Here is a 26,965-nt window from a genome sequence, read left to right as displayed (position 1 = left end):
GAAAATACTGTATATAACTTTTAGCAGGTATTTAAAGCTTACATAGATTTATGTCTTTAACTTTTAGCAATCAGGTATTTTGAGCTTACATAGATTTATGTCTATAACTTTGAGCACCAGGTAACTTGAGCTGACATAAATTGTTGTAAATATCTTTGACCAACAAGATATCTTGAGCTTACATTGATTGCTGTTTATAACTTTGAGCAACCAGGTGTCTTGAGCTTACATAGATTGTTGTATATTACTTTTAGCAACCACGTATTTTGAGGTTACATAGATTGGTATGTATTATATTGAGCAACCAGGTATCTTGAGCTTACGTAGATTGGTGTGTATAATATAGAGCAACCAGGTATCTTGAGCTTACGTAGATTGGTGTGTATTATATTGAGCAACCAGGTATCTTGAGCTTACATAGATTTGTATGTAAAACATTGAGCAACCAGGTATCTTGAGCTTATGTAGATTGGTGTGTATAATATAGAGCAACCAGGTATCTTGAGCTTACGTAGATTGGTGTGTATTATATTGAGCAACCAGGTATCTTGAGCTTACATAGATTTGTATGTAAAACATTGAGCAACCAGGTATCTTGAGCTTACGTAGATTGGTGTGTATAATATAGAGCAACCAGGTATCTAGAGCTTACATAGATTGTTATATATTACTTTGATCAACCAGATATTTTGAGCTTACATAGATCGAGCAACCAAGTATCTTGAGCTTACATAGATAAGTGTATATAACATTGAGCAACTAGGTATCTTGAGTTTACATAGATTGTTGTTTTTATAACATTGAGCAACCAGGTATTTTGAGCTTTCATAGATTGGTGTGTATAATATAGAGCAACCAAGTACTTTGAGCTTACGTAGATTGGTGTGTGTAACATCGAGCAACCAGGTATTTTGAGCTTACATAGCTTGATGTGTATAAATTGGAGCAACCAGTTATTTTGAGCTTACATAGCTTGATGTGTATAAATTGGAGCAACCAGGTATTTTGAGCTTACATAGCTTGATGTGTATAAATTGGAGCAACCAGGTATTTTGAGCTTACATAGCTTGGTGTTTATAACTAAGAGCAACCAGGTATTTTGAGCTTACATAAATTGTTGTATATTTTTAGCTCAACTATTCATAGAATAGTAAAGCTATTGGACTCGCCCGTGCGTCAGCGTCCCAATTTGGTTAAGGTTTTGTATGTAAGCTGGTATCTCAGTAACCGCTTGTAGGAATGGATTGAAACTTCACACACTTATTTACTGTGATAAACTGACTTACATTGCACATATTCCATAACTGTATTTTGCTTTTTTTTACAAAATTATGTCCCTTTTTCGACTTAGAAATTTTTGGTTAAGGTTTTGTATGTAAGCTGGTATCTCAGTACTCACTAATGGGAATAGATTGAAATTTCACACACTTGTTCACTGTCATGATCAGTCATGCACAAAGCAGGTCCCATAACTCTACTCTTTTTTTCACAATTATGCCCCTTTTTCAACTTAGCAGTTTATGGTTAAGTTTTTGTATGTAAGCTGGTATCTCAGTATCCACTAATGGGAAAGGACTGAAACTTGACACACTTGTTCACTGTCATGATATGACATGCAGTGCAAAGGTTCAATAACTCTACTTCCCATTTTACAAAATTATGCCCCTTTTTCAACTTATCAGTTTTTAGCTCGACTATTCGAAGAATAGTCTAGCTATTCTACTCACCCTGGCGTCGGCGTCGGCGTCACACCTTGGTTAAGTTTTTGCATGCAAGTACATACAGCCATCAATTAAAGTCATATAGCTTTGAAACTTATTTTTTCTTTTTCTAGGTCAATTACCAACCTCTCTGGGTCAAGTCCCATAACTCTGACATGTATTTTGAGCAAATTATGCCCCCTTTTGGACTTAGAAAATTTTGGTTAAAGTTTTACATGCAAGTTACTATCTCCAAAACTAATGCAGATATTGATTTGAAACTTCAAATGTGTCTTCGGGGTTATAAAACTAGTTGATAGCACCAAGTCCCATAACTCTGACTTTCATTTTGGTCAAATTATGCCCCCTTTTGGACTTAGAAAATTCTGGTTAAAGTTTTGCGTGCAAGTACATACAGCTATTTCTAAAAGGCATATAGATTTGAAACTTATTTTTTCTTTTTCTAGATCAATTACCAACCTCACTGGGTCAAGTCCCATAACTCTGACATGTATTTTGAGCAAATTATGCCCCCTTTTAGACTTAGAAAATTTTGGTTAATGTTTTACATGCAAGTTATTATCTCCAGAACTAATGCAGATATTGATTTGAAACTTCACATGTGTCTTCGGGGTTATAAAACTAGTTGATAGCAGCAAGTCCCATAACTCTGACCTTCATTTTGGCCAATTATGCCCCCTTTTGGACTTAGCAAATTCTGGTTAAAGTTTTGCGTGCAAGTACATACAGCTATTACTAAAAGGCATATAGATTTGAAACTTACTTTTTCTTTTTCTAGATCAATTACTATCCTCACTGGATCAAGTCCCATAACTCTGACATGTATTTTGAGCAAATTATTCCCCTTTTTGGACTTAGAAAATACTGGTTAAAGTTTTGCGTGCAAGTACATACGACAATTACTAAAAGGCATATAGATTTGAAACTTATTTTTTCTTTTTCTAGATCAATTACCAACCTCACTGGGTCAAGTCCCATAACTCTGGCATGTATTTTGGGAAAATTATGCCCCCTTTTGGACTTTGAAAATTCTGGTTAAAGTTTTACATGCGAGTTTCTATCGCCAAAACTAATGCAGTTATTGAATTGAAACTTCACATGTGCCTTCGGGGTTATAAAACTAGTTGATAGCAGCAAGTCCCATAACTGATATGCATTTTGGTCAAATTATGCCCCCTTTTGAACTTAAAACTCTTTTGATATTTAACCTTTTTGGGTAATATTTTCCTGCTTCTGTGACAATATTTCGAATAGTCGAGCTTGGCTGTCTTACGGACAGCTCTTGTTGGTTAAATTCTTATATGTAAACTGGTATCTCAGTGCCCACTAATGGGAATGGATTGAAACTTCACACCTTGTCCACTGTCATGAGCTGATAAGCATTATGCAGGTTCCATAACCCTGTTTTGCATTTTTACTAAATTATGCCCCTTTTTAGCTCACCTGTCACGAAGTGACAAGGTGAGCTATTGTGACCGCTTGATGTCCGTCGTCAGTCGTGCGTCATCAGTCGTCCGTCAACAATTTCTAAAAAAATCTTGAAAACCACTGGGCAGAATTACACTAAACTTCACAGGAATGATCCTGGGGGCCCCCTTTCAAAATTATTCAAAGAACTGAATTTCATGCAGAACTCTGGTTGCCATGGCAACCAAAAGGAAAAACTTTAAAAATCTTCTTGTCCAAAACCACAGGGCCTACGGCTTTTATATCTGGTGTGTAGCATCATCTAGTGGTCCTCTACCAAAATTATTCAAATTATCCCCCTAGGGTCAAATATGGCCCCGCCCCATGGGTCACATGGTTTATATAGACTTATATAGGGAAAACTTTGAAAATCTTCTTGTACAAAACCACATGGCCTAGGGCTTTGATATTTGGTATGTAGCATCATCTAGTGATACCAAGGTTGTTCAAATTATCCCCCAGGGTTAAATATGGCCCCGCCCCGGGGGTCCCAAGTTTAACGTAGACTTATGTAGGAAAGAAAGTTTAAAAATCTTCTTGTCTGAAACCACAACACTTAGACCTTTGATGTTTGGTTTGTAGCATTGTCTTATGGTCCTCAATCAAAACTGTTCAAATTGTACCCCTTGGGTGAAAAGAGGCCCTGCTCTGGGGGTCCCAAGTTTTATATAGACTTATATAGGATCTTCTTGTCTGAAACCATACGACTTAGGCTTTTCATATTTGGTATGATGCATTGTCTAGTAGTCCTCTACCAAAACTGTTCAAATTATGCCCCTGGGGTTAAAAGAGGCCCCGCCCTGGGGTTACTTAGTTACTATGTGAGTTATATAGGAAAAATACTTAAAAAGTCATCTGATCCTGTTTCCAAGACTGTTAATTATAATTACCTGATGACCCCAAGTAATATGATGTCACTTGACTGTGACCTTGACCTACTTTCTTGTTTTTTAAGATACAGCCTTGAAATTTTGATAACATACACAGTTTTGCACACAAATCGTAAAACTGAATTTCATTGACCATAAATATGACCTACTGACTTTCTTAATATTTTAACATTTGAAACATGTAGCTCATATTACTCAGGATGAGCGATCCAGGGTCATCATGACCCTCTTGTTTGACTTTTGTATTCATTCCATTGACAAGGCTGTTGAAAAGTCAAGTGTTGCTGTCCTCAGACAGCTCTTGTTTATATTATTTTGAGCAACCAGATATTTTGAGTTTTTAGAACTTTTAGCTGACTTAGATTGAATTATTAGAACTTTCTGCTTTGAAGTTAAAAGAATTTCTTTGTGTTTGTATGTTAGTGGTGGATGTATCAACCTGCAAAGTGGTGCCATGCCAGCTACCTATAGAAGCGAGAGTGTATGGAGGTACATCAGTAAATATATCATGGAAGCTGGATGGCAAACTGCTCAATTCATCAACAACTATGAATGACAGTGTATCAATCTCTACAACAGATGTACTAAACAGTACAATTTCTGTATTGTTGATTGTAACTGGGGGACAAAATGTGTGGTCACAGAATGTATCATTAGGTAAAACTGCCTTATTAAGTGTTATTTTACTTGCATTATCGGCTGTTTATATATGAAGTTTTACAAATGTATATTAATTTCATCAATTAACATATCTGTATACATGTATAATTCCAAACATATTCATGTAAGCTGCAGTATATTGAGTAAATAAGTATTTACTGTAAAAGCAGTTCCAGGTAGCACTGCATATATACATCCAGGTAGCACTGTATATATACATCCAGGTAGCACTCTGAAAATAATTATATCTAATAAGCACTGTATATATACATCCAGGTAGCGCTGTATATATACATCCAGGTAGCACTGTATAAATACATCCTGGTAGCACTGTATAAATACATCCAGGTAGCACTGTATATATACATCCAGGTAGCGCTGTATAAATACATCCAGGTAGCACTGTATATTTACATCCAGGTAGCGCTGTATAAATACATCCAGGTAGCACTGTATAAATACATCCAGGTAGCACTGTATATATACATCCAGGTAGCACTGTATAAATACATCCAGGTAGCGCTGTGTAAATACATCCAGGTAGCGCTGTATAAATACATCCAGGTAGCACTGTATATTTACATCTAGGTAGCGCTGTATAAATACATCCAGGTAGCACTGTATAAATACATCCAGGTAGCGCTGTATATATACACATCTAGGTAGCACTGTATATTTACATCTAGGTAGCGCTGTATATATACATCCAGGTAGCGCTGTATAAATACATCCAGGTAGCACTGTATAAATACATCCAGGTAGCGCTGTATAAATACATCCAGGTAGCGCTGTATAAATACATCCAGGTAGCGCTGTATATTTACATCCAGGTAGCGCTGTATAAATACATCCAGGTAGCGCTGTATATATACATCCAGGTAGCGCTGTATAAATACATCCAGGTAGCGCTGTATATATACATCCAGGTAGCGCTGTATAAATACATCCAGGTAGCGCTGTATAAATACATCCAGGTAGCGCTGTATAAATACATCCAGGTAGCGCTCTATATATACATCCAGGTAGCGCTGTATAAATACATCCAGGTAGCGCTGTATAAATACATCCGGGTAGCGCTGTATATATACATCCGGGTAGCGCTGTATATATACATCCAGGTAGCACTGTATATTTACATCCGGGTAGCGCTGTATATATACATCCAGGTAGCACTGTATATTTACATCCGGGTAGCGCTGTATATATACATCCAGGTAGCACTGTATATATACATCCGGGTAGCACTGTATAAATACATCCAGGTAGCACTGCATATATACATCCGGGTAGCACTGCATATATATATCCGGGATGTAGCACTGCATATATACATCCGGGTAGTGCTGCATATATACATCCGGGTAGCGCTGGATATATACATCCCGGTAGCGCTGTATATATACATCCGGGTAGCGCTGTATATATACATCCGGGTAGCGCTGCATATATACAACCGGGTAGCACTGCATATATACAACCGGGTAGCACTGCATATATACAACCAGGTAGCACTGCATATATACAACCGGGTAGCACTGCATATATACAACCAGGTAGCACTGCATATATACAACCAGGTAGCACTGCATATATACATCCAGGTAGCACTGGATATATACAGCCAGGTAGCACTGCATATATACATCCAGGTAGCGCTGTATAAATACATCCAGGTAGCACTGTATAAATACATCCAGGTAGCACTGTATAAATACATCCCGGTAGCACTGTATAAATACATCCAGGTAGCACTGTATAAATACATCCGGGTAGCACTGTATAAATACATCCGGGTAGCACTGCATATATATATCCGGGTAGCACTGCATATATATATCCGGGATGTAGCACTGCATATATACATCCGGGTAGTGCTGCATATATACATCCGGGTAGCGCTGGATATATACATCCCGGTAGCGCTGTATATATACAACCGGGTAGCACTGCATATATACAACCGGGTAGCACTGCATATATACAACCGGGTAGCACTGCATATATACAACCGGGTAGCACTGCATATATACATCCGGGTAGCACTGCATATATACAACCGGGTAGCACTGCATATATACAACCGGGTAGCACTGCATATATATAACCAGGTAGCACTGCATATATACAACCAGGTAGCACTGCATATATACAACCAGGTAGCACTGCATATATACATCCGGGTAGTACTGTATATATACAACCCGGTAGCACTGCATATATACAACCGGGTAGCACTGCATATATACATCCGGGTAGCACTGCATATATACAACCGGGTAGCACTGCATATATACAACCGGGTAGCACTGCATATATACAACCGGGTAGCACTGCATATATACATCCGGGTAGCACTGCATATATACAACCAGGTAGCACTGCATATATACAACCAGGTAGCACTGCATATATACAACCAGGTAGCACTGTGTATATATAGGAGAGATCGCCCTGACGTCACGCATAAACACCTGTTTATCTCACGGTGGGCAAAACAAAATATTTTTACATCGTTTGTGTAATTTTTAATAACTTTTTCGTTCATTTATGGATTTTAAAAATTCAAAAAGTTTTGAAATGCTTACGATTTTCATATTTTCTTATTCAAATATCTTTTGAAAATGAATTACCGTTTTAAATGATATATGATTTTAATAGCGGCGTAGCGATGCTCCAAACTTTTAGAAAAAACACTGTAAGTTAAGCGTTCATAATTAATCCATTTTATTTCGAAATAATAATTAAAAGTTATCAATAAATTGCTTGTTTTATATCCTTTCGATTAATCAAAAAATTATTGATATTATTTATGTTTTAAGAAAATTTAAGCAGTTAGAAAAACATCACTGTTAACAAAAAACATGGTCGCTCGGCGCCTGCCCACCCGATCTTGGTCTTATCAGTTCTAAAAATAGAATATACAACGGATTTGTGTACAAACACGATCTCTCCTATACATTCAGGTAGCACTGTATATATACAACCAGGTAGCACTGTATATATACAACCAAGTAGCACTGTATATATACATCCAGGTAGCACTGTATATATACATCCAGGTAGCACTGCATATATACATCCAGGTAGCACAGCATATATACAACCAGGTAGCACTGTATATATACAACCAGGTAGCACTGCATATATACATCCAGGTAGCACTGTATATATACATCCAGGTAGCACTGCATATATACATCCAGGTAGCACTGTATATATACATCCAGGTAGCACTGTATAAATACAACCAGGTAGCACTGTATATATACAACCAGGTAGCACTGTATATATACATCCAGGTAGCACTCTGAAAATAATCATATCTAATAAGCACTGTATATGTCAGCTAGTACTTGTATAACTACTTCAAGTTTTTCATTCATGAATACATTCATTTAGCTGTCTTTAAGTACTTTAAGTTAGCGCAATATTAGTATATCCAGTTAGCTGTCTATAAATGCTTCCATTTAGCACTCTGTTAGTCCAAGTTGCATTCTGTTAGCTTTGTATGTCTGAGGGTTGCTTTTTCAGCCCTGATTCAATATTTTCTTGGGGTTTTTTTTTTTTTTTTCAAATACATAGACATTCAATGTATGACACCAGTATCATTTTGCTGTTTCAATGTTTGTTTAGTTAACACTGCTTGAAGTAGTTATAGAGTGCTAGCTGACTTATACAGAGCTACATTCGTAATTAAATGTCATTTAGTAACAGCTGAGTGTTAAAAAACAGCCAATTTTTTAGTGGTAGTACACATTTATACTGTGTTAAGCTATACATGTATACAGTGTGCACTATTAAAAACCTAATGCAAAGTACTTTTTATGCCCCCGAAGGGAGGCATATAGTTTTTGAACCGTCTGTCTGTCGGTCTGTCAGTCTGTCGGTCTGTCCGCATTTTTCGTGTCCGGTCCATATCTTTGTCATCGATGGATGGATTTTCAAATAACTTGGCATGAATGTGTACCACAGTAAGACGACGTGTCGCGCGCAAGACCCAGGTCCGTAGCTCAAAGGTCAAGGTCACACTTAGACATTAAAGGTTATTGCATTGATGGGCGTGTCCGGTCCATATCTTTGTCATCGATGGATGGATTTTCAAATAACTTGGCATGAATGTGTACCACAGTAAGACGATGTGTCGCGCGCAAGACCCAGGTCCTTAGCTCAAAGGTCAAGGTCACACTTAGACATTAAGGGATAGTGCATTGATGGGCGTGTCCGGTCCATATCTTTGTCATCGATGGATGGATTTTCAAATAACTTGGCATGAATGTGTACCACAGTAAGACAACATGTCGCGCGCAAGACCCAGGTCCGTATCTCAAAGGTCAAGGTCACACTTAGACATTAAGGGATAGTGCATTGATGGGCGTGTCCGGTCCATATCTTTGTCATCGATGGATGGATTTTCAAATAACTTGGCATGAATGTGTACCACAGTAAGACGACGTGTCATGCGCAAGACCCAGGTCCGTAGCTCAAAGGTCAAGGTCACACTTAGATGTTAAAGGTCTTTTTTCATGATAGTGCATTGATGGGCGTGTCCGGTCCATATCTTTGTCATTCATGCATGGATTTTAAAATAACTACGCATAAATGTGTGACACAGTAAGACGACGTGTCGCGCGCAAGACCCAGCTCCGTAGGTCAAAGGTCCTAAACTCGAACATCGGCCATAACTATTCATTTAAAGTGCCATCGGGGGCATGTGTCATCCTATGGAGACAGCTCTTGTTGATTTTTTAAGAACATAAACTTTTTGAAATAATTGTTTTTTAAATATGAAATTTGGATCTAATATACTTTCTATTCAGATTTCACACAGCCAGGTTATTGTTATGGCCCTTGGCATAGTCAAAAATATGCATAAAAGTCTTTGTTGTGTGCATATTTGACTTTGGGTCATGAAACAATAGGAATATTATTCAGCATGTGAAGTTGTGCTCCTGTGATTTTGTTTGGGATTTCTGTCAGTCAGACCAGAGTTATTATCCTTGATTTGAGCAAAAATATGCACAAAGCACATACAAGTTTGTATCACATGTGTCTCAAAAAGTATTTCAGTTAAAGTCATAAAACATTAGAGGATTGTTTTATAGCATGTGAAGTTATGCACCTGGTGTTCAGTTTGAAAAAAACATTAAGTGCTTGAATTTTGTGTTGCATATATCTTAAAATAATGTTTAACATAGAGTCATGAAACCATGTAGGAATATTATTCAGTATTCTAGCATAAAACTGCAGTTCTTGTCACTTTTCGGGGGTGTTTTAACAGGAGAGAAAATGTGTGTTAACAGAGAGATTTTCGCCCTCGTGTGCTGTTGTAACACCTTTTTATATGCCCTTTTGAAAAACAGGACGTATTATGGGAATTATGGCGGGCGGATGGGCAGGCGGGCGGCGTCCACAGACTTTGTCCGGAGCATATCTTCTTCATGCATTTTGATGAAACTTAGCACAACTTGCGCAAGAACCAGGTCCCTAGGTCTAAGGTCAAGGTCACACTTAGAGGTCAAAGGATACAAGAATGAAAAATTCAAGAATGGCTTTGTCCGGAGAATATCTTCTTCATGCATGGAAGGATTTTGATTTAGCTTGGCACAATTGTTCACCATTATGAGACAGAGTGTCATGCGCAAGAACCAGGTCCCTAGGTCTAAGGTCAAGGTCACACTTAGAGGTCAAAGGTTACAAGAATGAAAACCTTGTCCGGAGCATATCTTCTTCATGCATGGAAGGATTTTGATGTAGCTTGGCACAATTGTTCACCATCATGAGACGGAGTGTCCTGCACAAGAACCAGGTCCCTAGGTCTAAGGTCAAGGTCACACTTAGAGGTCAAAGGATACAAGAATGAAAATTTTGTCTGGAGCATTTCTTCTTCTTGCATGGAGGGATTTTGATATAACTTGGCACAATTGTACACCACCATGAGACGGAGTGTCATGTGCAATAATAACCAGGTCCCTAGGTCTAAGGTCAAGGTCACACTTAGAGGCCAAAGGTCAGATACAAGAATGACTTTGTCCAGAGCATTTCTTCTTCATGCATGGAGGGATTTTGATGTAACTTGACACAATTGTACACCATCATGAGACAGAGTGTCATGCACTGGTCCCTTCTTTAGAATTACTTCCCTTTGTTGTTACTATAAATAACTTATATTGTAACTTTTTCATTACTAGCCGTAGGGAAAAATCGAGACCACTTTTCTGTAGTACAACATGCATGTTGCATCCAATTCTGAGGTGTATTTTGAGCTATCTCTACCTGGTAAGGATTTTTGTGTGGACTTGAAATTTTTTTTTTTATTTTATTATTTTTTTTTTTGTTTTCTTTCTTCTTTAAAGATTAACTTCCCTTAGTTGTTACTATAAATAACTTACATTGTAACTTTTTTATAATTGACCGTAGGGAGAAACCAAGACCACTTTTCTGTGGTGCAACATTGATGTTACTTTCAAATTTTGGGTGTATTTTAAGATATCTCTACCTACTAAGGATTTTTTTTGTGGACTTGGAAAAATAAAAGAATTAAAATAATTTCAAAAAAAAACAAACATTGTAAACAACCACAAAATTAAAATTCCATTTGCAAATACAGGTGCTAGTGTAAAGAAATTTGCTGTGACAGGCGTATATTGTGACATTCTGGCACTCTTGTTATATATGCGTTCGGTGGCAAAGCGGAAACATCATTCAGCCCCAAAACGGATAATTCAAAACGAAATGACGTCAACGTTAAAAAAACAACTCGGACATTCCCGTGCATTTCGTGGAAATTTAATGATGTTGAGAGACATTGTATTCATTTATCAGTTTTTAGCTCACCTGTCACAAAGTGACAAGTTGAGCTATTGTGACCGCTTGATGTCTGTCGTCCGTCGTCAGTCTTCCGTCAACAATTTCTAAAAAAATCTTCTTCTTGAAAACCACTGGGCAGAATTACACCAAACTTCACAGGAATGATCCTTGGGTGGCCCCCTTTCAAAATTATTCAAAGAATTGAATTCCATGCAGAACTCTGGTTGCCATGGCAACAGAAAGGAAAAACTTTAAAAATCTTCTTCTCAAAAAGCAGAAGCCCTAGAGCTTAGATATTTGGTGTGAAGCATTGCCTAGTGGACCTCTACCAAATTTGTTCAAATCATGACCCCGGGGTCAAAATTGACCCCGCCCCAGGGGTCACTTGATTTTACATAGGAAAATCTTAAAAAATCTTCTTCTCAAAAACCAGAAGCCCTAGAGCTTAGATATTTGACATGTAGCATTGCCTAGTGGACCTCTACTAAAGTTGTTCAAATCATGACCCTGGGGTCAAAATTGACCCCGCCCCAGGGGTCACTTGATTTTACATAGGAAAATCTTCAAAAAATTTCTAAAAATAAACCAGAAAGCCAAGAGCTTAGATATTTGACATGTAGCATTGCCTAGTGGACCTCTACAAAATTTGTTCAAATCATGACAACAGGGGTCAAAATTGACCCCGCCCCAGGGGTCACTTGATTTTACATAAGAAAATCTTCAAAAAATTTCTAAAAATAAAACAGAAGGCCTAGAGCTGAGATGTTTGACATGTAGCATTGCCTAGTGGACCTCTACAAAATTTGTTCAAATCATGACAACAGGGGTCATTTGATTTTACATAGGAAAATCTTCAAAAAATTTCTAAAAATAAACCAGAAGGCCTAGATCTTAGATATTTGACTTGTAGCATTGCCTAATAGACTTCTACAAAATTTATTCAAATCATGTCCCCCAGGGTCAAATTGACCCTGCCCCATGGGGTTACTTGATTGTAGATAGAAAAATCTTCAAAATTTTCTAAAAATAAACCAGAAGGCCTAGATCTTAGATATTTGACATGTAGCATTGCGTAGTGGACCTCTACAAAATTTGTTCAAATCTTGACCCCCAGGGTCAAATTGACCCAGCCCCAGGGGTCACTTGATTGTACATAGGGAAATCTTCATAAATTTGCTAAAAATAAACCAGAAGGCCTAGATCTTAGATATTTGATATGTAACATTGCCTAGTAGACTTCTACAAACTTTGTTCAAATCATGACCCCCGGGGTAAAATTGGGCCCGCCCCAGGGGTTACTTGATTGTACATCGGAAAATCTTCCAAAAAAATTCTAAAAATCATCAGTTTGACATTTGAAACATGTAGCTCATATTACTTAGGTGAGCGATCCAGGGGTCATCTTGACCCTCTTGTTACATGTTTTATGGTAGAATAGCCTTAGCGCTTGTTCATTTTGTGTTATAACATTTGCAGAATCCCTCGGGATATGTTGATACCCTCGCCCTAATACGCTTGGGCATCAACCAATCCCTTGGGATTCTGCAGATGTTATAACACGAAAAAACATGCATTATCCCTACATAAAAATCTGTGCATTTGAGTTTTGCTTTGGCTTTCATTCTGCACTTGACTTAGTCCAAAATATGCATTAAGGGCATAAACGTTTGTGTTCCATGAATCTCAAAAAGTATTTGATCTAGAGTCATAAATGGTTAGAGGATTGCTATATATCATTAGAAGTTGTGTACCTGGTTGTGTACCTGGTGTTCTGTTTGGAATTTCATTTAGCCAGATTTGGGTTATGGTCCTTGACATAGTTAAAAGTACGCATTAAGTCCTATTGACTGTTGTTCAGTATATCTGGTGTATCTTGTACAACTGGCACAGAATAATGTGTTCTTTCTAAATGATGATTCGCTATAAGTGTACAATAACCATTTAATTCTATATAGAATAAAACAGGGGCAAAAATTGGGACATTTGAAATTGTTCCAATTACCACAGATGTCATTGTACCCGCCAATCAGCAAAGTTGTAAGGGGGGTATACTGGTTTCAGGTTGTCTGTCCACCTGTCTGTCTGTAGAAACAATCTTGTGCGCACCAATTCTCCTCATCCCCTTGACGCAATTTAATGAAACTTCACACAAGTGATCAGTAACAACAGGTGTTGTGCATGGTGCATGTTAGGTTCTTTCAGAAAAAAATTTGTAGAGTTATGGGACTTCGTTTTTTTGTTACTACGCTATTTTACATAGAGTCTGCATAGGCAATCTTGTATGCGCCTAATCTCCCAAACCATTGCACACAATTAAATGAAACTTCACACAAGTGATCAGTACCAAACTTATTGTTCATGGTGCATGTTACGTTCTTTCAGAAAAACATTCTGCAGAGTTATAGGACTTGTTTTTAGTTACTTTACTATATACACAGAGGCTATATACATACAGTCCACATAATTCTGCAATCTTGTGTGCGTCAAATTGCAATGTACTGTGTCGGTGTATAGGGGTGGGGGTTCTTTCATCACTTTCAGTGATAATTCTAGTTGTACCCCCAAAACAATGACATTGTAAGGGGGGGTATACTGGTTTCAGGCTGTCTGTCTGTCTGTCTGTTTGTCAGTCTGTCATGACTGTAGACACAGTCTTGTGCACACCAACACTCTTCATCCCCTTGACACAATTAAATGAAACTTCACACAAGTGATCAGTAACAACAGTAGTTGTGCATGGTGCATGTTAGGTTCTTTCAGAAAAAAAAAAATTTGCAGAGTTACGGGACTTTGTTTTTTGTTACTTTACTATATACATAAGAGTCTGCATATGCAATCTTGTGCGTGCCTAATCTCCTGAACCCATGCACAATTTAATAAAACTTAACATAAATGATCAGTAGTAACCCTAGTTGTGCATGGTGCATGTTAGGTTCTTTCAGAAAAAAATACTGCACAGTTATGGGAATTTGTTTGTTTTTTTAATATACTATCCCCAACCCTTGCACACAGTTTAATGAAACTTCACACAAGTGATCAGTACCAACCCTAGTTGTGCATGGTGCATGTTACGTTCTTTTACTGGTAGATAAATATTTTGCAGAGTTATGGGACTTTGTTTTTTGTTACTATGCTATATACATAGGGTCTGCATATGCAATCTTCACACAAGTGATCAGTAACAACCTTAATTGTGCATGGTGCATGTTAGGTTCTTTCAGAAAAAATACTGCAGAGTTGTGGGACTTTGTTTTTTTGTTACTATACCTTATACATACATTCCACATAATTATGCGGGACTTTGTTTTTTTGTTACTATACTATATACATACATTCCACATAATTATGCAATCTTGTGTGTATCAAATTGCAATGTATTGTGTCAGTGCATGCGTAGGGTATACATTCATCACCTTTAGTGATAGCTCTAGTTATACGCCCACAAAACGAAGTTTGGGGGGATATATAGAAGTGAGCTTGTCTGTCGGTCTGTTGGTCCGTTGGTTTTCATGGTTTCCAGACGATAACTCGTGAAAGGCTTGACCAATTTACATAATTATTGGTACGAGGATGTAACATCAGAAAATACAGGTCAAGTTCAACTTTGGGGTCAGTAGGTCAAAGGTCAAGGTCACAGTGACCCTGAACAGTAAAACAGTTTCCGGATGATAACTTGAGAACGCTTGGGCCTAGGATCATAAAATTTTGTACACAGATTTAACATCATGAAATACAGGTCAGGTTCGACTTTGAGGTCAGTAGGTCAAAGGTCAAGGTCACAGTGGCTCTGAACAGTTATATGGTTTCTGGTTGATAACTTGAGAACTCTTAGGTCTAGGATCATAATTTTTTGTACACGGATGTAACATGATAAAATACAAGTCAAGTTCGACTTTGAAGTTAGTAGGTCAAAGGTCAAGGTCACAGTGACACGAAACAGTTAAACAGTTTCCGGATGATAACTTGAGAACACTTGGGCCTAGGATCATGAAAATTGATAGGGAGTTTGGTTATGACCAGCTGATGACCCCTAATGATTTTGAGGTCAGTAGGTCACAGTGACCTGGAACATTTAAAATGGTTTTCGGACAATAACTTCAGAATACTTTGGACTAGGATCACGAAACTTCATAGTGAGGTTGATCACGACCAGCAGATGACCCTTATTAATTTTGAGTTCCAAAGGTCAAAGGTCAGAGTAACCCAGAACATTTAAACCTTTTCAGGACAATAACTTGAGAACGCTTGGGCTGAGGATCATGAAACTTCATAGGGAGGTTGGTCATGACCAGCAGATGACCTGTATAGGTTTTGAGGTTAGTAGGTCAAAGGTCAAGCAAATTCAGCTTTAAAATTGGCTTAGTTCTGTGACAAGGCTATATTGTGGGGGTATAATTCGTCACTCATGTGACAACTCTAGTTGTATCTGTTTTTGTAGGTGAAGATATATGTATTTTGAAATATATTCCATTTTGAGTTGTTTCAAGCTTTTTTTACCTTTTGTAGATTCCAGTGAGCATGCCGAACACATAGATACAGAGACTGAGGGTCTTGCTTGGTGGATAATTGCAGTACTGGTAATAATTTTTGTGGCCGCTGTGATTATAGTGATTGTAGTGATAGTTTGCTGCCGTAATAGACAAAGGAATACAGGTACATACCCCGATATATTAAACAAGAAGGAATGTTGAAGTTTGATCCAGATTTTGTTAACTGTAAACTTCCTTTGGGATCACACAGAAATACAACATAGCTTATCACAACAACAGCTAACTAGAAGAATTATGCTTGTAAACTAAACCAAATTTGTCACAAGGATCTACTACATGAATACAGAAAATTTTAAGTACATGGGTAGGACATTGGAAGGATGAGTGATTCCACAAGGAAGTTTATAGTTCAAACTCTTAATATTCCTTCTATTCAGATAAGTCTTCTTTAAAAAATCCATTTTATACACTGCATAACTTCCTTGGTAGACCCTGCAGAGATACTTCTCAGCAGGTGCAGTCATAATTGTCGAGCCCGCTTGCGGAGAGCTAAGACATAGTTGTCCAAATGGCTGCATTCGTCCGTAAGGATTTTTTTGCCCAGACAATAACTTGGACATGCATGGAGTAATCTTGTTTAGACTTGGCATGAATGTCTTTCACAAACCCCAAGTTCCTATCTCAAAATTCAAGGTCACATGTAGAGGTCAAAGGTCATGTCAGATCTTGTCCAGACCATAACTTTGACATGCAGAATGAAATCTTGTTTGTATTTGGCACTAATGTTAACCTCCATAAGACAGAATGTCGCAGGCAAAGCCCAGGTCCCTATCTCAAGGCCAAGGTCACACTTGGGGGTCAAAGGTCAATTTAGGGCTTCTCAAGGATGTAACTTTGCCATGCTTAGAGCAATCTTTGTTTTATTTTTGCATAAATGTTTGCCTCAATGAGAAGGAGTGCCCTATTCAACTCCCAGACCTCTGTCTCAAAGTTCAAGGTCACACTAAGGGGTCAAAAAGGTCAATTTAGAGCTTGTCTGGGATGTAACTTTGCCATGCATTGAACAATCTTATTTTTATTTGGCATAATTGTTTGCCTCAATGAGATGGAGTGTCACACACAAACCCAAGGCCCCTATTTTAAAGGTCAAGGTCACACTTAAGGGTCAAGTTGATAAGATCTTAGGCCGTAACTTTGACATGCATTGATCAATCTTCTTTTTATTTGGCAGATTCCTCAAAGACTTACACTTTTTAGCTCACCTGAGCCAAAGGCTCATGGTGAGCTTTTGTGACCGATCAATGTCTGTCGTCAGTCGTGCAAAGTGTGTCGTCCGTCCGTCAACATTTTCTAAAAAAATCTTCTTCTTGAAAACCACTGGGCAGAATTAAACCAAACTTCACAGGAATGATCCTTGGGTGGCCCCCTATCAAAATTGTTCAAAGAATTGAATTCCATGGAGAACTCTGGTTGCCATAGCAACCGAAGGAAAAACTTAAAAAATCTTATCCAAAACTGCAAGGCATAGAGCCTTGATATTTGGCATGTGTTATCATCTAATGGTCCTCTAATAAGATTGTTCAAATCATGCCCCTGGGGTGTAAATCATATTTCCTAGAGTGCTAAGTCATAATTTCCTGATGACCTGAAGTGATTAGGGGTTACTTGACTGTGACCTTGACCTACTGACCTACTTTCTTGTTTTTTTAAGATACAGCCTTGAAATTTGGATGACGTGTACAGTTTTTCACACCAATCTTAAAACTGACTCTCAGTGACCATGAATGTGACATACTGACCTACTTCCTAATATTTTAGCATCAGTTTGCCATTTTAAACATGTGGCTCATATTACTCAGGTGAGCGATTCAGGGTCATCATGACCCTCTTGTTACTATAATTTCATGAATATGGAATGCAAGAAAAAGATTCTTTTATTGGTGGTAGGTGCAGATGGAAATATATACTCTTGGGTAACATTTTAAGCAGCAACTCGGCAGAGCCTCATTGCCGCCGAGAACAGTTACCCTCAAGCCAGATATTCCCATCTGCATTTGCGTTCTTAAAAGCTACACAATTTTTCCACTGCAGAACTGCTTATTTCTAGAAACAAATTTAATAACTTTTACATAAGTTATGTCTGTAGAATTATGAGTATTTCTACTAATGAGCTCAACTATTCAAAGAACTTAACTATTCAACAGGGTGTCAGTGTTGGTGTCACACCTTTGTTTAAGTGTTGCATGCAACTTACTTTCAAGCTGTTTCTGAGTGACAACTATTTGTATTGAATGGACACTTCACACAAAACTTCATATTCATTAAACTTTTTTCATTAAATCTTTTTCAGACTTGGTGTTTTTTTAGCTCACCTGAGCCAAAGGCTCATGGTGAGCTTTTGGGACCACTCAATGTCCGTCCTCTGTCGTGTGACATGTGTCGTGCGTCCGTCAACATTTTCTAAAAAAATCCTCTTCTTGAAAACCACTGGGCAGAATTACACCAAACTTCACAGGAATGATCCTTGGGTGGCCCCTTTTCAAAATTATCCAAAGAATTGAATTCCATGCAGAACTCTGGTTGAAATGGCAACCAAAAGGAAAAACTTTAAAAATCTTCTTGTCTGAAACTGCAAGATTTGGCATGTGACATTATCTAATGGTCCTCTATGAAGATTCTTCAAATTATGCCCCTTGGGTGAAAAGAGGCCCTGCATCGTCTTCTTGCCTGAATCGGCAAAGCCTAGGCGTTTGTTATTTAGTACGTTTCATTGCCTTAAGGTCCTGAACCAAAATTGTTCAATTTATGCGCCTTGGGTGAAAAGAGGCCCCAAATTTGACATAGACTTATATTGGGGTTTATGGCCTAGGCCATTGATATTTGGTATGTAGCATTGCCTAGTGGATCTCTAACAAGATTGTTCAAATTATGCCCCTAGGGTGAAAAGAGGCCCCACCCTGGGGGTCTTTTGTTATATGAGTTATGTAGGAATAAATACTTTAAAAATTATCAGATCATATTTCCTAGACTGTTTAATTATAATTACCTAATAACCCCAAGTGATTAGGAGTCACTTGACTGTGATCTTGACCTATTGACCTGCTTTCTTGGTTTTTAAGATACAGCCTTGAAATTTCGATGACATGTACAGTTTTGCACACCAATCTTAAAACTGACTTTCAATGACCATGAATATGACCTAATGACCTACTTTCTAATATTTTAGCATCAGTTTACCATTTGAAACATGTGGCTCATATTACTCAGGTGAGCGATTCAGGGTCATCATGACCCTCTTGTTTTATAGAATTACTTCCCTTTGTTGTTACTATAAATTGCTTATTTTGTAACTTTTTAGCTCACCTGTCACAAAGTGACAAGGTGAGCTTTTGTGATCGCGTGGTGTCTGTCGTCCGTCCGTCCGTGCGTGCGTGCGTCCATCCGTGCGTCCGTAAACTTTTGCTTGTGACCACTCTAGAGGTCACATTTTTCATGGGATCTTTATGAATGTTGGTCTGAATGTTCACCTTGATGATATCTAGGTCAAGTTTGAAACTGGGTCAAGTGCCGTCAAAAACTAGGTCAGTAGGTCTAAAAATAGAAAAACCTTGTGACCTCTCTAGAGGCCATATATTTCAAAAGATCTTCATGAAAATTGGTCAGAACATTCACCTTGATGATATCTAGGTCAAGTTCGAAACTGGGTCACGTGCCTTCAAAAACTAGGTCAGTAGGTCAAATAATAGAAAAACCTTGTGACCTCTCTAAAGGCCATCTTTTTCATGGGATCTGTATGAAAATTGGTCTGAATGTTAATCTTGATGATATCTAGTTCAAGTTCGAAACTGGGTCGCGTGCGGTCAAAAACTAGGTCATTAGGTCTAAAAATAGAAAAACCTTGTGACCTCTCTAGAGGCCATATATTTCATGAGATCTTCATGAAAATTGGTCAGAATGTTCATCTTGGTGACATCTAGGTCAAGTTCGAAAGTGGGTCACATGCTATCAAAAACTAGGTCAGTAGGTCAAATAATAGAAAAACCTTGTGACCTCTCTAGAGGCCATATTTTTCATGGGAACTGTATGAAAGTTGGTCTGAATGTTCATCTTGATGATATCTAGGTCAAGTTCGAAAGTGGGTCATGTGCCGTCAAAAACTAGGTCAGTAGGTCAAATAATAGAAAAACCTTGTGACCTCTCTAAAGGCCATATTTTTTATGGGATCTGTATGAAAATTGGTCTGAATGTTCATCTTGATGATATCTAGGTCAAGTTCGAAACAGTGTCATGTGTGGTCAAAAACTAGGTCAGTAGGTCTAAAAATAGAAAAACCTTGTGACCTCTCTAGAGGCCATACTAATGAATGAATCTCCATAAGAATTGGTCAGAATGTTCACCTTGATAATATCTAGGTAAAATTTGAAACTGGGTCACGTGCCATAAAAAACTAGGTCAGTAGGTCAAATAATAAAAAAACCTTGTGACCTATCTAGAGGCCACACTTTTCATGGGATCTGTATGAAAGTTGGTGTGAATGTTCATCTTGATGATATCTAGGTCAAGTTTGAAACTGGGTCAAAAACTAGGTCAGTAGGTCTAAAATTATTAAAATCTTTTGACCTCTCTAGAGGCCATATTTTTCAATGGATCTTCATGAAAATTGATCTGAATGTTCACCTTGATGATATCTAGGTCAGTTTCGAAACTGGGTCACTTGCGATCAAAAACTAGGCCAGTAGGTATAAAAATAGAAAAACCTTGTGACCTCTCTAGAGGCCATATTTTTCGTGAGATCTTCATGAAAATTAGTGAGAATGTTCACCTTGATGATATTTAGGTAAAGTTCAAAACAGGGTCACGTACCTTCGAAAACTAGGTCAATAGGTCAAATAAGGCCAGCATTTTTTAATTTTCTGGTTTACGGGAGCGCCGACCCTATTTTTTGACAAAACAAAATAAAAATAAAAGTCATTTTCAGTACTTTTATTTTCATTTTACCCGCCGACCGTCCATAATTGCTACTGCCAAAAATAAAAGTTTAACTATAAGGTAGAGGTTTTTAATCAGGATCAGCAGACGCATGAAAAATGGCAGCCTGCATGAATGTAAACTGTGTGAAATTAAATAGGAAAAATATACAAGTTAACAGAGATAACAAGTATTGTAAAGAAATTGGATCTGAGTAGAATTTACAGCACCGAAAGCTCAACATTAGGAATAATCACATACGAAAAATGACCTTCAGTTCACTATCAACGCTGTCCAGATGTTGAAAAATCTGGCGTATCACATGTACGAGATTTGTTGTCTGTATATTATAATTGGACAACGATCAAATTCATGTGGGACTGTCAGAAAAATACCACAATTAAAAAAAAAAGGAAAGAAACCAAAGAAATGACAAAATGGAAGAGCAAAAGTGAGTATCAACTTGCTAAACACATTTTTTTTTTTACTTTGAAGTCTTTGGGTTAGAGAAGAAAAAATAACTAATACCACAATATTCAGTAGTTCTGTTCAAAACAAAGCGCAATTCCAATGTAAAATGACATGTACATGTTCCTGCAAATGCTTGACAAAGATACATGTGATAAAAAATTCAAACTACATGTACATGTAGTCAAAATAATTGGACAGTCAGATTAATGGTTGTTTAATATGTTTGACAGGCGATCAAATCCGAGTGGAGATACTAATTGCCCATATGAAAAGATTATCTCAATATTTTCTAGGATCGTGTCAAATTAGTTTGACTAAAGTTCTAGCCGGGTACTGTAACTCAAAAGATAATTATCAAACATGAAACTCTCAGCAATATTCTCATGAGTCCTGTTCACTTGAAGTATACCAATAAAATCTGTAAGAAGACCCTTTTAAAGTATGTTTGGGACAAACATTCAGACATGATATGTCATAATTGTGCCTTTGACACTGAGGAACACATAATGACATATCCAGTAATAAATGTTTTTTTGGACTCCTAACTTACTAAGTCCAAGTCCCATCTCAGTAAGGAGTCTCATAAATCTCCGATACTGTTGTTTGAACATCAGCCGATAAGGTTGTTACTTCATGTACTTTGTACAAATTTTAGCTGAACCAAATTTCAGATTGTTTGGCTTGTTGTACAATATAGGTCGCACTGACAAGCGGCAAAACATAAAACAATATTCAAGCCAGTGAAACTTAACCAAAACGATTTAATTTTAAAGCCAGTACGTGTGCATTTATAATTTTTATCACTTCGTAATTTTGGCTTTCTAGTATGACCATGCCTGTCTTTTAAGACTTTGCATCTACGGCCAATTAATATGCATATATGAAGGATGCAGACCTAAAGAAGTCATTGCATTTCCCCATTTTAATAACAGTTTTTATTCATGTTTATATAATAAACATTATGCAAAGTTCTTATGATATGTCAATTGTGGTATCTGTATAGTTTATGAAAAATGTTTCCATAAGTCTATTTTTACTACAAAATAGATACATACAAAAACACAAATAATACATATCCTTGGTGACTTTGAAAATGGCATTATTCATACAAGCTACACATAAAGAAAACAACAGTATACTGAGATGATGAGATATAAACCAGTTCAGAATACAAGGGGGGTATTCGATCTACTCCTTTCCACCGAAACAAAATGGCGGCCAAAACTGAAAATGTGAGTTTTTCTTACTTTTTATCTTTTTCAAAGATTTCTAGACCATGACACATGGCTATCAACCTGCTCCACTGTTTTTTCTATCTGTCGGTACCTTTAACTTTAGAAACAGTGCTGTAATTTGTCTGGAATGCTGGTCATGGGATTTGAATCGATAGAAAATCCTCCTGAAAACACGGGATAAGGAATAGTGCGATTAGCAAAAATGGTCTTTTTTCCTAATATTTAAATAGTTGTGAGCTATTTGTCGGATAAGAAGTAAAATTTCAATATATATTTCTATCATGATTTGTCTGGAGCCGATTAAAAGTCGTAATTTTAAATTACACAGTTTTTTGTCTGATGGTAAGGAACAGTGTACGAAAATAAGAGGATAAGGTGCAGTTCACTTCTTCAAGGGACTTTTTTCTTCGCTCTTTTCAGAGACAATCAGGTAAAATTCTGTTACAATAATATTTTGGTGATCATTTATAACTATCTCTTGCTCAATGTAGGAAGATTTAAAAGGTATCCGCCTGTCTATCAGACACGTGATGTACTGAAAGCCTAAAGTTTAGCAAGTACTTAATATAGTATCCCTCGCCAACATTTAAGTATCTATAAATTTAAATTTGGTATAGCGCCCAAAGTCGTTAATAACAAGCAATAGCCTTACAAAAATGTTGAAATATTTTTGTCTTAAAAAGTTAAACCTACTTAAAATACAATATGTTCTGCTAAAGATAGTGAAAAATCAGCAACACCACTTAAATTGTTTAGGCGTTATGCATTGTTGAAATATACCGCTCTTCTTTGTAATTTTGCTTTAAGATACATACGTTATGCGACATTAAGGCGCAATAATTCACGATTTCATGGATACATACAGACAAGAAATTAGTCGTCGTTGAAGCTTTAACTATGTATACGACTTTTCATAATTATGGTTAACTCTTACATTATAACGTTGGCTTAAGAGTTATTAAGGGAAGTATACCTCGGAAGTTTCGCTAGTAGATTATTGAACGAACATTTAACAGTTACAATACATATTTAAAAACATTGACAAAAGGCAAATCGCAAACATAATTAGCTCATAAAATCATATATATACTCTTATGATGCCATTAACGTATACATTTGGAAGAGCAATTTGAATATTTTTTGTGTCCTGCCTGTATCTTAAGCTGCACTACCAAAGTAACGTATCATTACACTGAATTACATGGGTATGAGAAAAAATACATTCAAGTAAGGCTAAAAGGCACTCGCTACAGTTTTTCCGGATGGGTCGATATTTACCCCAACACCGTGCAAATTTGGTTTCGATGTAACTCACTACAGTGTTGGTGCGGTCTTCTGCGCATGCCCGGAAGTGATTATCTAATGTTGCGTACGGCAAAAATGCGCAAATTATTGTATGTTCGCATGCATTTGATGTACAAAATGTATAATATACTGACTAAAGGTTAGGGTAAGTATCACCATGGTTACAAAATATATACATGTAAAGTACTTTTAGTTCAAATTGCTTCAGTCCGACATATACTGGAGTCTGTTATTTATACCAAAGCTCCAACTCTGCATTGAGTCACAGCTGTTTCTAATCCCATACCATACCCGTACCGTACATTCGTAAACTATAGGTTTTGTTAAAAAAACCGGGGGAAACTGTCATCGTTCTGTGCCATCAAAATGCTTCAGAAACACCTTAAAATCCGATTATTAAGAAACCTGCCGTTTGATAATTTTATATATACATTTCTAAGTCATTTGCTCAAACACTGAAAGAGTATTTCGTGCCAACCTGCGTTGTATAAATGCCCGCCATTTAAAATTACGACTTTTAATCGGCTCCAGACTAGCCATGATGGAAATATATGAAATTTCACTTCTTATCAGAAAAAATAGCTCACAACTATTTGAATAATTAGGGAAAAAAAACCATTTTTGCTAATCGCACTATTCGTGTTTTCAGGAGGATTTTCTATCAATTCATATCCCATGACCAGCATTCCAGACAAATTACAGCACTGTTTCAAAGTTAAAAAAGTTAAAGGTACCGATAGATAGAAAAAACAGTGGAGCAGGTTGATAGCCATGTGTCATGGTCTAGAAATCTTTGAAAAAGATAAAAAGTAAGAAAAACTCACATTTTCAGTTTTGGCCGCCATTTTGTTTCGGTGGTAAGGAGTAGATCGAATACCCCCCTTGAATAGTTCATTTGTGAGTGTGTATGCAATTTAAGCTTGCAAGCTTTCGTTTTCTGTGGTGTACAAAAAATAAAAAAATTGCATCCTTTTGGACGTTTTATTTTTATTTATTTGGTCGACTTCTCAAAATTGGGATTTTTATTTTTATTTTTATTTGTCCCCCCCTACCCAAACTTTTTGAAAAATCTCCCGTAAACCAGAAAATAAAAAAATGCTGGCCTAATAGAAAAACCTTGTGACCTCTCTAGAGACCATATTTTTCAATGGATCTTCATGAAAATTGGTCAGAATTTTTATCTTGATAATATCTAGGTCAAGTTCAAAACTGGGTCACATGAGCTCAAAAACTAGGTCACTATGTCAAATAATAGAAAAAATGACTTCATACTCAAAACTAGGTCATGTGGGAAGAGGTGAGCGATTCAGGACCATCATGGTCCTCTTGTTTATTATTGGCCTTAGGGAAAACCCGAGACCACCTTTCTGTGGTACAACATGGATGATACATCATATTTTTAGGTGTATTTTGATCTATCTCTACCTGGTAAAGATTTTTTTGTGGACTTAGATTTTTGTGTGTGTGTGTGGATGATCTTTCTGTTAAATAACATTAGTTTGGGTCAAGATATTGAAATGAAACTTGTTTTAATTGGCTGAAATGTTTGAGTTATTCAGGCAGTGTGTTTACAAATAATTGGCTGACATTATTGCCCTGTGGGCTTCAACATTCTAATTTTTATGCCCCCAAAGGGAGGCATATAGTTTTTGAACCGTCTGTCAGTCTGTCGGTCTGTCAGTCTGTCAGTCTGTCCGCAATTTTCGTGTCCGGTCCATATCTTTGTCATCGATGGATGGATTTTCAAATAACTTGGCATGAATGTGTACCACAGTAAGACAACGTGTCGCGCGCAAGACCCAGGTCTGTAGCTCAAAGGTCAAGGTCACACTTAGACATTAAAGGATAGTGCATTGATGGGCGTGTCCGGTCCATATCTTTGTCATCGATGGATGGATTTTCAAATAACTTGGTATGAATGTGAACCACAGTAAGACGACGTGTCGCGCGCAAGACCCAGGTCCGTAGCTCAAAGGTCAAGGTCACACTTAGACATTAAAGGATAGTGCATTGATGGGCGTGTCCGGTCCATATCTTTGTCATCCATGGATGGATTTTCAAATAACTTGGCATGAATGTGTACCACAATAAGACGACGTGTCGCGCACAAGACCCAGGTCTGTAGCTCAAAGGTCAAGGTCACACTTAGACGTTAAAGGTCATTTTTCATGATAGTGCATTGATGGGCGTGTCCGGTCCATATCTTTGTCATTCATGCATGGATTTTAAAATTACTACGCATGAATGTGTGGCACAGTAAGACGACGTGTCGCACGCAAGACCCAGCTCCGTAGGTCAAAGGTCCTAAACTCTAACATCGGCCATAACTACTCATTCAAAGTGCCATCGGGGGCATATGTCATCCTATGGAGACAGCTCTTGTTTATGCAGCAACTAAACTATATATGCTGATTGGTTGTCATATAAATTGGTAAATTAAATTGGTCATGTACAGATAGTTGTAAAAAAAAAGATTATCGGAAAACCAAATGTTTTAACACTCAACTGGCTTAAAAATGGCAATTGGGCAAATGCTAATTCATATCCCTCAGAAAGTAGAAAAGTAATTCTTTAACTTCGGGAATTTTAGCTTTGGAATTGGGAAGAAAACATACCATTTGTCATTGAGGTTTGGGCCAAACTTTGGCCACAAATTGACCTGAATAAAAGAAGACAACACTGTATAATCAAATAGTTCTGCTTGCCACCAGAGCTAAATGTAGAAAAGAAATTTAAGTGCCTTCTTATGAACCAGTTGATGCATCTTCCCCAAGCTTGTTCTGTAAGCATCCTTGTATAGTCTTATCTCAAGATAGTTCAAATGGTTCAGCTTGGTCCCTTTTAGATGCCGCCAGAGTTAAAAATAGGAAAAAACCTTTGAATGACTTCTTATCATGAACTACTCGATAAATCTTCACCGAACTTGTTCTGTAGTATCCTTTTATGGTCTT

The 26,965-nt window shown here is 37.4% G+C and overlaps 1 protein-coding gene across 2 annotated transcripts in view; it reads left to right on the top strand.

The window, feature by feature from the left end:
* Window positions 1–26,965, top strand: part of LOC128559837 (titin-like) — a 123,723-nt gene that overhangs the window by 83,320 nt on the left and 13,438 nt on the right. For both annotated transcript variants that reach the window (XM_053552542.1, XM_053552543.1), the window contains 2 exons: window positions 4,502–4,735; window positions 16,052–16,198. In XM_053552542.1, coding sequence (XP_053408517.1) covers window positions 4,502–4,735; window positions 16,052–16,198 — 381 coding nt within the window. The remainder of the gene's footprint in view (window positions 1–4,501; window positions 4,736–16,051; window positions 16,199–26,965) is intronic.

Source organism: Mercenaria mercenaria, chromosome 10 (assembly GCF_021730395.1).
Source record: "Mercenaria mercenaria strain notata chromosome 10, MADL_Memer_1, whole genome shotgun sequence".
Taxonomy (NCBI): Eukaryota; Metazoa; Mollusca; class Bivalvia; order Venerida; family Veneridae; genus Mercenaria; species Mercenaria mercenaria.
The sequence above is the reverse complement of the archived record's forward strand: the minus strand, read 5'-3'. Positions and strand labels throughout refer to the sequence as shown.